Source organism: Notamacropus eugenii, chromosome 6 (assembly GCF_028372415.1).
Source record: "Notamacropus eugenii isolate mMacEug1 chromosome 6, mMacEug1.pri_v2, whole genome shotgun sequence".
Classification (NCBI taxonomy): Eukaryota; Metazoa; Chordata; class Mammalia; order Diprotodontia; family Macropodidae; genus Notamacropus; species Notamacropus eugenii.
In genome coordinates, this window is record NC_092877.1 from 56,936,444 (window position 1) to 56,950,675 (window position 14,232).

The following is a 14,232-nucleotide window of genomic DNA, read 5'->3' on the forward strand; positions in this document are numbered from 1 at the left end:
GTATGTTATAACAGAAAATGTACTGGACATGACTCATTAGACCTCAGTTTGAAACTGCCCTGCTACTTCAAAGCCACATGAATATGGACAAATAACCTTTCAGAGTATCCTTTTCCTCTTCTGTAAAATGAAGAAAATCGCATCTTTATTGTTTGTCTCATAGAGCCTTTGGGAAACACTTCGTAAACTTTAAAATGTTTTATAAATAAATTATTTTTCATAGTACTATTGTTATTATTCAAGTGCTTTGGGATATGAAGATAAGTAAGATGGGGGTGATACCCTTAAGGAACTTTCACAGCATTCAGCCAAAGTAGAAAGTTAACCTATAGTCAAAAGTTAATGTTGATGAAAGTCCTTTGAACAGAAGTAGAAAGCATTTTGTACGTCTAAGGTAGCTTTAATAATATAGTAAAATAATAGTAGTAGACGTTTATTTGAGAGTCTCCTCTGTTGTTCAGGGCTCTCCATCAATACAACCTTATATGTATAAACACAAATATAAGAGTGTACCATGCAAATATATAAATCCAGAGACAAGTGGTTATTTGGCCTCCATTTAAAGAGCTTGGTGTTAGGGAATTCATGATCCCATCAGGAAGCCACTTGGGGAAGATCTTATTTTTAGAAAGTTTTTCTATATAGTATGCCTGAATCTGTGTCTTCGTCACTCCTAGTTCTGCTCTGTGGGCACATATGACTATGTCGTTTCCTCTGACTTCTCCTTTCTCCAGTGTCATTGAAGCAGATTTGTATAGTGGATAAAATATTGGACTTTAAGTCAGGGGGACTTGTGTTTGATGAATTTCACATGAAAAACTAGCTGTGTGACCCAGGGCAAGAGACCTAAGCATTCAAAGACTCCGTTTCCTCACCTATGAAGTGGGGATAATAATAGCCCATACCTCCCAGGATTATTTTAAGGATCAAATGCAATAATGCTTTGAAAAACTTTGTAAATTTTTGGAAAGCTATTTAAACACAAGCCCTTATTGTCGATATTAGGCTAATTATTAACAACCCTTCCTACTTTTAGCTGATCATTAGATGACATGAGCTTTAGTTCTCTCATGATTCTGCTTACCTCTTCCGAATAGATTCTGACTTGGTTCTCCAAACATGTGAAATGCCAAATGGCACGTTCCAGGTGTGGTCTGACCAGAGCAGAGCAGAGGACTGCTGTCCCCTCTCCTTCTTGGTGATACACAAAATGCAAATACTCACGTGATCTGAAATTGGATGATCTTTCTGCATTGTCAACTCACTGAGCTGGTGCTCAGCTAATGCTCAGAGGGTTTTGGCTTTTGTATTTTATATTTGATTTGTCCTTTTATGTATGATTTATCACTGTATGTATAATTTGTATTTTGTCATTCTATATATGATTTGTTATTTGGGGCATAATTTCTTATTTTGTGTTATTTTATGTGTGGCATCCAACCATCTTATACTTGTACAATTGATATTTTTGAGCCCAAATGTCAGAATTTACATTTATTACTAGATCATTTGTCTAGAACTGAAATAGACCTCGGGATGTGTAGTCTAAAGCTCGCTTTTTACATAGGAGGAAATTGAGAACCATGGAGGCAAGTGACTCGTCCAGCATCATACAAGTAATAAGAATCAGAGGGAGGATTTGAATTCAGGATCTTTGACTCCAGAGTCAGTGTTGCTTTCACTCTACTGCCCTACCTCACCACACACACACATACACACACACACAGACACGCACTCAATTAACTTATATTTGTTCGTTATTAGACCAACAGTTCATTTTTAGTTTAATTTCAATATCCTTTAAGAAATTGAAACAATAACATAATTCCTTTAAAAACAAAACTGGAATTTATGTTTTCTCCTAATTTAGACTGATCTCCCCCTATTAATGCAAATAAATAAAGGATTTTTTTTAAAGTAAATTATACAGAAATGAATGAATATCTAATGGTCATTCCCTGGTGTGTGTGTCAGGTGATTGTGCTCTTTTTTCCATTTTAATCAGTGACATCTTCACATTGCTTTATTATTACTACAATATTCACTATAACCATATAGTAATAAGTACCATTTGCATAGCATTGTAAAGTTGACAAAATACAAACAGCTTATGAGGTATGTGTTCTGGTATTGTTATCTGCATTTTACAGTTAAGGAGACTGAGGCTCAGAGAGGTTAGTGAGCCTTCCCAAGGTCACACAGTGAGTGAAATTGGAACAAAGGTCTCTCCTGGCCCTCAGGCTGTTTGTGGCTCTTTCCATGTTACTAGGTTGCTGTCATGTGTTAGAAAATCAGAGTCAGTGGAATTGCTCTTAGCAGGTCTTGCTTTGGATTAAAATAAAGCATTGACAAGTTGAACAGAAGCTGGCATAACTTAGTGTCCTGATTCCGTTTCTCACAGGTGCCATGGAGACATCTATACCAAAGCAGTAGCACTGATAAACAATTGTCCCCTATAGCTACCTGACAACTCTCAGGAAGCTCTTTTGGTCAACACCAATCTTTTCACTTCAAATGAAAAATCTAACAGACTAAGACCCCAATCTTTCAGAACACGCATTCTCCTGGAGTGCATTGATCTGGGATCAATGATCTCTGATGGTGTTTCAGTTTTTGCATGGCCCGTGGCAGCCTCCCATTGTTGGATTCCATTGAAATTAAAGTAGACTGGCAAGATAGCCCCCAACGGGCTTAATGGCAGGTTCTTAAGTAAGAAGTACGTATGAAAGATAAATTGCCCCTTCATTTCTCTCCCTCCTGCCCTCAGAGAACCACTCCTGTTAACAAAGACTTTTCTCCCCACTTAATAGTATTTTATGTTTTACAATTGTATGTAAAGATAGTTTTCAACCTTCACTTTTAGAGGATTTTGAATTCCAAATATTTTTCTCCCTCTTTCCCTCTCCTCCTCCGTCCCCCAAGAGAGCAAACAATCTGATATAGGCTGTACATGTACAGTCATATTAAATATATTTCCACATTAGTCATGTTGTGAAAGAAGAACCAGAACAAAAGGGAAAAACCACAAAAAAGAAAAGCAACCAAAAAAAGGAGAGAAAATGGTATGCTTCAATCTGCATTCAGACTCCATAGTTCTTTGTGTCTTTTGGAATTGTCTTGGATCTTTGTATTGCTGACAAGAGCTAAGTCTATCAAAGCGGTCATCACGCATTGTTGCTATTTCTGTTTCCACTCACTTCACTCAGCATCCCTACATGTAAGTCGTTCCAGGTTTTTCTGAAATCTTTCTGCTGTTCATTTTTCACAGCATAGTAGTATTCCATGATATTCACATACCACAACTTATTCAGTTATTTCCTAATTGATGGGCATTGCCTCGATTTCCAATTCTTTGCCACCACAAAAAGAGCTGTTATAAATATTTTTGTACAAATGAGCCCTCCACCATGCCCCTCTCCTCTTTATTCTCTTTGGGATACAGACCTAGTAGTGGAATTGATGGATCAAAGGGTATGCACAGTTTTATAGCCCTTTGGCACAGTTCCAAATTGTTCTCCAGGATGATTGGATCAGTTTACAACTCCACCAGCAATGCATTAGTACTTCAATTTTCCCACATCTTCTCCAGTATTTAACATTTTCCTTTTTTGTAATATTAGCCAATGTGATAGGTCTGAGATGGTACCTCAGAGCTATTTTAATTTGCATTTCTCTAATCGATAGTAATTTAGAGCATCTTTTCATATGACTATAGATTGCATTAATTTCTTCATCTGAAAACTGCCTTTTCATGTCTTTTGACCATTTATCAATCGGGTAATAGCTTGTATTCTTATAAATTTGGCTCAGATCTCTCTATATTTTAGAAATGAAGTCTTTATCAGAGACACTGGCTGTAAAAATTGTTTCCCAACTTTCTGATTTCCTTCTAATCTTGGTAGCATTGGCTTTTTATGATTTGTAAAGCATTTACGATTTGTAAAGCATTTTCAAGCAATTTGTAAAGCAAAATATAAGCACTCCAGGTACATGCTATATTCTACAACATTCAGTTTCAGTGATTGTGTGGTGGTTGTACTTTCCATTTACATTATTTTAGTTATTGCATATTTTTTTCTTGACTCTGTTTACACTTCATTTTGCATCATTTCATATAAATCTCTTCTTACTGCTCTGTATTCGTTATGCTCATGGTTTTTGACAGCACAATATTTTTTCCAATTACATTAATGAACCATAATTTATTTAGCCATTCCCCAATCAATGGTCAACTGCGTTGTTTCCATGAAAAGTACTGCTATGAATATTTGGGGAGGAGGGGTCATGGGATGATTTCATTTCATATCTCTAACAGTCTTTGATATTACCCCAAATTTTTGCTCTTCCTTCAGGTATCCTATATTTTCTGGTTTTTACATTTCCTTAAAGTAAATTTGGAGCATAATTTTAGCAAAGTGGTAGCCCACTGGAGGAGCCATAGATGAGAATGTAATGGACAAAAATTCCGTACTGATGGAAACATGGTGCAGTGGAAACATGAGATTTGGAGTTAAGAAACCTGAGTTCAAATTCCATTCCTGCTGCCTGTGTGACCTCGGACAAATGATCAAACTTATCTGAGCTTTAGTTTTCTCATTTGTTCTCCATTCTATGATCATCCTTTTTTAAAAAGAAAGGACAGTTTTTTGTAGAAGTCATCTTAACTTTTGAGAAATAGATATCAAAACTGGTCTCTTTAATGAGCATAAAATAAGATTAATTTTTAATTTTACTGTGATTTTGAAAATGATATAATTCAATAAACACTTAGGAAGAATATACTTTGTACAAAGCACTGTACGGGACATGTGAAACCCACAGTCTGGTTGAGAAATACTTTTAGTTATTGGATAGTTTTAGATATTAGATACATTCTAAACAAAGAAGGAAAAGGGCATTACTGACTGGAAGGAAGTAATTGGGAAATCTGGATGTACTGGTGTCAACGACTGATAAATTTCCTTTTTTTAAATTCAGCCATTTTCATTAAGAAACAACTAAAATACCGTTAGGGAAAAACACATTCAGTTCATCTCTTATTACTATAAAACATTTTAAAATATATTTATCTTTACCTGATTTACAAATAGCTAATTACACTACCGATTTTCTTCTATAGTGCCTCATCATATTCTGGAGGGGATTGTGGGTTCTTGCTGGATAAACTAGTGGGATGAAGCTCTGACCATTCTCCCATCCTGGATAGGCTTTGAGGGCAGGTCCTATATAAGACTGTGTCTGCCATTCAAGGACCAGTCTAGCTAATTAAGTGTGGTGTGGCTCATCACCAGAAGGGCCAACAGAAGTGATTTTTAACTTCAAAAAAATCATGACAATCTATTATGACACCCATCCGTGTTGATAGGGAGAAGTACTTTCACTGTTTCAGTGATTGATTGATGGAATTCTTTACTTGATGTTTTAAAGTATTAAGTTAATTGAAGCATGGTTTGAAAGAAATGACCCAGGTTCAATTCAGTTTCATGCAGCTCTTTTCTCCTTGTTGGCAAGCTGAGCTTTGTGAAAAGTCTATTGCCTGAGGTTTGAATCATTCAACCGCAGCCTGTGAGAGGAGGTCACAGCCTTCCAAAGAGCTAGTAGGCATTTCTGTTTGATTTATTGAAATGAATACTGTAGCTAGCCATTACTGTGAGTAGCCCAACCTGTCACATCCTGTTCTTCTGATTGAGACCGTGCCAGTGACTGATTTGCTTCAAGCTAATTCCAGAGGAAATAGCTCAGTGGAGCTAAATGCCCGAGGGATCAATCCAGTCACCAGGGACTCACCACATGGTGCCTCAGTTCATCATATGCATTTGAGAATTCTCTTATGGCCTGTGACACCCCAAACTTGTCTTCTATCCCTCGAAGAATAATAGGCATGGATTAGCTTTGTTCTGATTGATGACTTAAATCAGTCATGGATTATATTGCCTTGTTTCATTTTTCTTGAGCTTGGGTTGCTTTTATAGGTTTCTTGATTTATTTTTCCTCCAAGTTCGTTTTACATTTCATCTTGGCTTTGACAATGTTAGCAGGTCTTTGTTCTTAGATTTTGTTAGTGTTCAGGATGCCATAAGACTCTTGGGAGGTGGATGTTTAAATATATTACCAAGTACCATTTATACTGGATTATTTGAGTCAGTTTAATTCCACATATACTTATGAAATATCTATTTTGTAAAAGGTACCATACTGGGTGCTGTGGATTTAAAGGGAAAAGACACATAGCCCTTAGTGTCTAGGGACTTGCAGTCACATATAGAGGCTGTGGACCCAGACAACTCAGAGGAGATACTTGGTGGAAGGACCATGAAAAATATTGATGCCTTCTTGGAATAATATTTTTAAATACGTAAAATAAAATGTAGACTCCAAAGGGAAGTAATTATTTTAATGTACAATTTTCTGAATATATATATATGTATTTTTAAACCTCACAAGTTCAAAGACTCTAGGTTAAAAACTCAGGGAATATATAACCTAGAAGGATGCATTGTATAATGGAAAGAACACTGGGTTGGAACTAGAAAGTTCTCGCTCAGAAACTCATGGTGTATGTGACTTTGAATAAATCAGTAGGACTAATTTCCCTCATTCATAAAATGAAGAAGTCGGGCTCCATGATCTTTGAAGTCCCTTTCAGCTTTGAGATCTGTGACCCTATGAATTTCAAAGGCCTGTCCCAACTCTGGAATTTATAAATATAATAATGCTGAATGTATTACAAAATATGTAGAAAGTGGAGTATAAAACATGATATTAATTCACAGGAAGTTAAAAGATCATTTCTAGCTGAGAAAGAATGAAGAGAATCTTTTTGATTGAGGTGACATTTGATGTGAGCCTTAAAGGATAAATAGGAATTGAATAATTATATAATATGTTGTTTCCTCCCCTTTCTGCGTCTGTTTCCTTATTTGTCAAGTGAAGGCAGTCTAGGTGCTTCAGGTTGCTTCTCCCTGTGAATCATCAATTCGTTATACAAGTACTATCATATTTGAGCTTCATAGCAGTCTTCTGCTGCATTCTATTATAACCATTCTGTGAATCAGAGAGGTGATGTGATTTGCGCAAGACCACGTAACCAAGACACAAGACCAGGACTCATAAGACCATAAAGCTACTAAATCCAACCAAAATAGGTTTTTCACCTATAAAATAATAGGTGAAAAAATTGATTCTCAGGAAGGTCAAGTAAGAAAAAGAGAAGGAACATTCTTTCCTTTTGATCTTTCTTGATACAGCAATAGGTAATCTAGGATTTGAGCCTAGGTCTTCTGACCCTTGAACCTAGTGATTATTTTTTCAATAGATTATGATGTCACTTTTGTGATCTCATCACTTTAGATATATGATCTTTCAGATCCTGTGAAACGATTGTGGTTTTTGCTCAATCATTTCAGTTGTTTCTAGCTCTTTGTGACCTCATTTGACATTTTTTTTTGGTAAAGATACTGCAGTGGTTTGCCCTTTACTTCTCCAGCTCATTTTACAGATGAGGAAATTGAGGCAAACAGGGTTAAGGGACTTGCCTAGGGACACTAGCTGTTAAATGTCTGAGGCCAGATTTGAGCTTAGAAGAACTCTAGGTCTGGTGCTCTATCCACTGTGCTACCTAACTGCCCCATGAAAGAATTATTCTCCCTTAAATTTGGATGAAAAATAATTATTCAAGAATTATGTTCCTATAGCCAGTTTCTCCAGACAGGAAGTCCGGGCTTCATGATGTGTTTGCTTGCCTGGTTTTGGCCTTTGTCATGATGTGGTACGGTTGCAAGAATAAAGTCTATTGAGGACCATTTTGGCTCTATCAGGGCTTCACCCTTAAGGTGATGACTGCCCGTGAAAGCATTTTCTGGCCTCTCTTCCCTGACCAACAGCACAATTGAATGTACAAAGAACCCATACAGTTCTATTTTTAGTCTCTCTAACAACTCCACCCCTCCTGGAAACATTCAGAAAAGACAGGATGCAGGAGAGGCTGAGGGGTGAAGGTGAGGTTTGGGGATGGGGTTGTGTCTCTACTTAATTCCGACCAAGTGACCAAGGCTGGTGATCCTCCCATTTTCCATGATTTCTTCTCAATATCCTTCTGTTTTCTGCCAATAAAAACCTCCAAAGGAGATGAGATTCCATTATCTCCATTGGGCAAGCCCAGGACCTTGTTCAGTCGGACCAACATACTACAGTGGATTCTCCTACATGTTTCTCTGTGCTCTTCCATGAGCGATCAGAACACTTGAAATGGAGAGCAAGGTGGTAGGCAGTCAGTCTACTTAACCACTACAGCCAATTATAAGGATAATAATAATAATAGCTCACATTTAGAAGGTACCTTATAGTTACAGAGTCCTTTAAGGACCTGATTTCATTTGAGTTCATGATAATGCCTTTGCTTTTAACAAGGATTAATGCCTCCTTTTTTTTCCAGATAAGAAAGCTGAGGTTAAAGGTGGTTAAGTGACTTACCCAGGATCACAGGCAAGGGAAGTGGGATTTGTGCTCAGTTCTCACTTTTAAATCCAGTGAGTTTTGTTTTCTTTTTGAATAATATGTATGAGCATAAGCTGGTTGTTAAGCTAAGCACTGTTGTTGAAGGGTTAGTAGTCCCTTGTGAGGACACATGTCCAAATTGGGAGCCACACAAATGTGTAAGCCAACAGGCCTATCTGAGTCAGTCCTAGATTTTTTCAGAGGAGAAAAGTCCAAGTGACTGAAATGGAAGTGGAAAGCCAGTTATAGGAGTGGCACTTTGGATCTGGATTAGGAAGTGAGATACAGGAAATATTGGGATACTTAATGTCTGATTCACCCTGTATACCCAAGCCTCTGGCCTTCTGTAGCAACTCTGTGTATTCCCTATTCTTGCCTTGTGCTATTATGTAATAATGGCTATCCACTGAGTCCGCCATAGTCCCTTTGTTGATTCACTAGTTCTAATAAGATCTCAGACTTAGAAACATGCCTTTCCCACTCCTAACATGCTGCCTTTCTGCAGACTGGCCTGTCAGGTACTTCTTTCCAGCATTCCTAGCACAGTAATCAATATATTTAAAGGGCAATTAAGTGGCATAATGGGTAGTGTTGGACCTAGCGTCAGAAAGACTCATTTCCCTGAGTTCAGATCTGGCCTCAGACACTTAACTTAGTTGTGTAACCCTGGGCAAGTCTCTTAACAGTTCTTCATCTATAAAATGAGCTGGAAAATGAAGTCACAAACCACTCTAGTATCTTTGCTAAGAAAACCCCAAATGAGGTCGTGTAGAATCAGACACAATTGAAACTACTCAATGACAATACAACAACAAGGCACTTATTTACTAATTGCTATAAAATTTGCTTCGGGTTGCAAGCACTACTTTATAGTAAGCTGTTAGGTTCATACAGGAAGGAACTTTGGAAGAAAGGAATAATATTCATGGTTGGAGTTACAGGATAAGCAGATATGAAAATTAGGTGGAATGGTGATAAGGGGGAAGGCTGAGAAAACCAGCCTGACTGAATTGGAGAGTTCTTATTGAATAAGAAGGTTGGATGATGGGGCTAGATTGTGGAGGGTCTCAAAAGCTATTTGCTAAGTGAATGAATGAAGGACTGAAAAATAATTTACTGCTAGGTAGTGAGAATACAGAGACAAAATTGAGACAGTTTCTGCCCTCAAAAAAACTTAGATTCTAATCAGGAGTGACAATGTATGCAAATAGTGTCCAGGGAAGGAAAATTTGGTTGGGGGAATCCCAAGGATCGGGAAGTAGTACCTCAGGACATTTGACTGACAGTTGATTGTCACACCCTTTTCAATAGCAGTGGTAATATTGATTTGATTACTGTACTCAGAGCAAGAGGTGGAAAGTGTTGGGGGAGACTGAGGGAAAGAGAGGAACTAATAGGTCAGCAGGGAACATGGCAAGATGCTTGGGTGAGCACTGTAGCCCAGTAGCCTCCAAGAAGCAAGGTCCAGGGCTGGCTATATGTCATGAATTAGGTGTGTTTACACTCCCTTATTCCTTCACACATCAATCACCATAGAGTGGAACGGCTTATCCTCGGTAAGCAGAGAAGGGACATAGTCTCTGAAGGTCAAGTTCATGGAGTAGCTTTTCCTGGTGGGGAGAAAATGAGGGCACAGCCTGCTGGGGCTCTTGGTTGCTTTAGTTGGATGGGAATCTATTCTTTCTGAGAAGGTCTATGGATAACTTAAGCTCATTTCCACCTTTGTAAGGAGTGGTGCAGAACACTGCCCAATATAGACATGTGAATCCATAATACGCCCCCTTCTGGTAGTTCTGCCATTTCTTTCTCATCATCCTTGTTCAAGATGATCAAGGGGTACTGAGATTGCCCAACCCAGACACTGTTATCTCACTTCCTTTGTTTCTGTAGCAGCCTTTTAAAGTAGACTGCATCAGGGATAATAATAAACCCTGTTCTATAGAGGAGGAAAAAGAAGCTTAGAGGTTGTATGTCATCTATAGAATTTAAGCTTCTGGAGTTCAAGGACTATTTTTCCTTTTTGTCTTTATATTCCTAGTGTCTCCTGCAGTACAGTTATCTCCATTAGGCACTTAATGTATATGTGTTGATTGAATTTGTCAGTCAATAAACATTTATGAAGCACCTACTATGCGCCTGGCACTAGACTGAGTGCAGAGGACACAAAATGAGGCAAAAGACAGTGCCTGCCTTCAAGGAGTTTGCAATCTTACAATCTAATGGGAGAGACAATACGTGTAAAGCAAGCTATATACAGGATAAAGTAGAAGTAATTAACAGAAGGTACTAGACTTCAGAGGCATTGGGGAGAACTTTCTGTAGACGGTGGGACTTTTGTTGAGACTTAACAGTATTGGAGTGAGCTTGTGATTTTTATAGACTCACACATCTTGTAGATGTCAATAGCCACAAGTGGAATAAAGAGTTTGTATCTCCAAGTTCAGCATTCTAAGTGAGAACGATTCCTGAAATGCTGTCTGGTATCTGGTTAGCCCCCTTAGCTCTGGTTAATGAAATGAACAAAATATTTAGATATCACCATCCTGGAACTCCTGTTCTCAGAAGCCTTCATATGTGTGTGTGTGTGTGTGTGTGTGTGTGTGTGTGTGTGTGTGTGTACTTTTTATTCTGTCCAATGACATGAATACTGAACTGAACCAAAATAACAACTGAACAATTTTCTAACTTTTTCCCCCCAGAAAAGTAAATGTATGTTTGGATATAGAATGTTGCCTCCTTGATGTGGACTGTTTTTAGTTTTTGTCTTTGTGTTCCCAGAACCTAGAACATTAAGTGTTCATTGGATTGGCTTGGCTTAGATGATCCCAAATAAGAAATAACTGAAATGTCTAGACTTGATAGTGACTTGCTTTAAAAATTTTCTTTTTTTAATATTTATTTATTTATTTTTAGTTTTCAATATTCATTTCCACAAAATTTTGAGTTCCAAATTTTCTCCCCATCTCTCTCCTTCCCCCACCCCCTAACGCCTTTAAAAATTTTCTTTTGAAAAGGAATTTGGGATGGGAGAGAAGAAATATTCCATTGAACCCGTATTCCATATTACCTTTTTTGTTTTGGTTTTTTAAAGACAGCAATCAATTCGCACATAGTGTTTTCCTTACTATAATCCTGTGAGGTATAGTGTGCCAGTGTAATTATTGCACGTCATAGTGTTATCACTGGCATTTGACCCTCATTCTTCTAGCTCCAAGCTTTATCTGTGACCCCAAGTGGTCCTGAGTACAAAGGTCATGCTGGTTTGCTTAGGCATTCTAGGTTACCATAGATTTAATTTAATTATGCCAGTTCTTGGCATTGTGAAACTTGTTTGTGTTGTAATTAAAGAATCCTGTGGTACAGTGGAAAGAGACCTGGATTTAGAGTCAGCAAACATTGGTCTCATTCCTGACTCGATTGCAGCCTTGGGCCTGTGAGCAAGTAACTTTATCCCTCTGGGCTTGGGTCTTCTCGTCAGTAAATTGAGGATGTTAGAATTTATGTGGTTATATGCCTATTATTGAAAAACTCAATAAACCTAAAACACATAAAATATCCTTATTTGCCCCCCATTTGCTTTGTAAGTTGTTTTGTTTCTTCCTTTAGCTTTTTTTACTTGTTTTCAACAAGAATTAGTTGGAGATTTTTATGTAGGTCATGGTGTAGCGTACCTGAGTGTAGAATAATCATTGTTCTTACTTTCAGAGTACTCTACTCTGATCCCAAGGGCTTTCCCCATCCATCTTATCTAAAGTGTATATTAACCCTTTAAAACTGGCAGGATGGTGATTATTTCCTCTGTTTTACAGATAGGGGAAATAAGGACTAAAGTGAGTGATTTTTTGGGGGGTTAAAATGATTTCTCTTGGTTAAATAATGGAATCTGGCCTAGGATTCTAGGCCTCCAGATTTCTAATCCATTGTTCTGTCTATTTAGCCCAGTTAATTCTGGAAGAAAAGGCAGTTTATTTCTTTATGAACTGCTTATTTTTGACCATAAGGTTCTTGGGTCATTAAATTGTTCCAAGGTTTTCATTTCAGTGAGTAGTGATGCAGAACACTACCTCTACTAATGGTAATCACAAGAGTTCCAATAATTTGCCCAGAACTTTCAGGTTCACAAAATCCTTTGCTTATTACCACCCAAAGAGGTAGGGAGTTCAAGTATCATTATTCACATTTTAAAGATGAGCAAACCTTCTTAAGAGATGGGAAGTGACTTAGAGCCAATTAGAAAAATCAGTAAATGGGAAAACTCTCTATTCAGACCCAAGGCAGGTATCCTGATTTCAAGGCCAGAGCTGTCAGTATGGAATTAGATAAGTCATTTCACTGTCTTGATCTGATGTTTCTGTGTCCCTTGCTAGCTGTTTCATAAGACAGTTGTTTGGAGGTAATTTGATCATTTCTGCTTTGTCAACGGTGAATAGCTACAGAAGTTTGAACTGTTTAGACGTTACGAATCTGGTGAAGGAAACAATATGCAGAAGGGTTTTTAAAAATGTAATTTCAAATAAATTTTCAGTCATTACAGAAATAGGGTTGAGAACATCTTTAATTGTGTAAATTGGTGTCATTTTAGTTTCCAACACTTAATACTCCTGGTTTTTAAAATAGGTGGCCAAAATAAGACTCAGTTCATCATTCAATTCACTGATCTATTTATTATCTATTTATATGTGTATCTATTATCTATTTATATGTGTAGGACACCCTATAAAACACTGGAGATGGAGAGCAGGGTGTGACACCATAAAACTTGGTCCCCTTCCCTCCCCATTATGGAATTTATGTACTATTCAGATTAGGGGAGGGGGCAATATAATAGTATTCTTATGCCTTTTCAAAGTTGTAGACATTCTTCATAGTAGTTTATTTTAACTGGTCTACTTTGCTGTTTCTTGAAAGATTATGATTCGGATGCAATGAGCAGCTCCTACGAGTCATATGATGAAGAAGAAGAAGACGGAAAAGGGAAGAAGACGAGACACCAGTGGCCATCGGATGAAGCCTCTATGGACCTTGTGAAAGACGCTAAAATCTGCGCATTCCTCTTAAGAAAGAAACGGTTCGGACAGTGGACCAAGCTGCTCTGTGTCATCAAAGACACCAAACTACTGGTAAAACTTTTGGATGGATAGTTTTAAGTAAAATCTACCCTAGTACCAAACTGTGATACATTATCCATTGCTTGCACATTCAGAATCAATATTCACTTTGGGAAGGGGAAGAAAACCAAAGTGCTACGGTATTGAATGACTTTTTTTTTTTTTTATTGCACTTCAGTACTATTTATTTAGATGTTTAAGCCCTCACACTAGATTTTACAAGCTGGAGAACACTGGAAAATTATTTCTCCCACAGAACTATAACCACATATTCCCAAGATGGTATAACTATATGGTTGAATTAACATTAATACACCACCATTTTATCAATTACATAATAAAACAAATTATCAGGTAGCCAAATATTAAGTTACACAAGCTCAAAAGGCATGCAAATATTAGAGGTCTGCTCAATTCATAGCAGGAACCCAATTTTTTTCCCCAGGGGAGGGGATAAAGAAGAATGGGGAAAGAGAGGGGAAATCACATTCAACAAAAACAATAGCTGGTAAACAACTTTTAATAGATACACAATAAAATTACAAGATTTTCAGAAATTTCATCGTTAAGAATTGCTTTAGCTACAATAAGAAAGCATCTCTACCTTTTGAAAAATGTTTCCTAAAGT

General features: G+C 37.5%; 1 protein-coding gene across 7 annotated transcripts in view; it reads left to right on the forward strand.

The window, feature by feature from the left end:
- AFAP1 (actin filament associated protein 1) overlaps positions 1-14,232 on the forward strand; it is a 236,082-nt gene that overhangs the window by 107,754 nt on the left and 114,096 nt on the right. For 6 of the 7 annotated variants that reach the window (XM_072620155.1, XM_072620152.1, XM_072620157.1 and 3 more), the window contains exon 5: positions 13,405-13,616. In XM_072620155.1, coding sequence (XP_072476256.1) covers positions 13,405-13,616 — 212 coding nt within the window. Of the gene's footprint in view, positions 1-8,935; positions 9,015-13,404; positions 13,617-14,232 lie in introns of those variants that run through there. The other variant, XM_072620156.1, reaches the window with a different exon arrangement.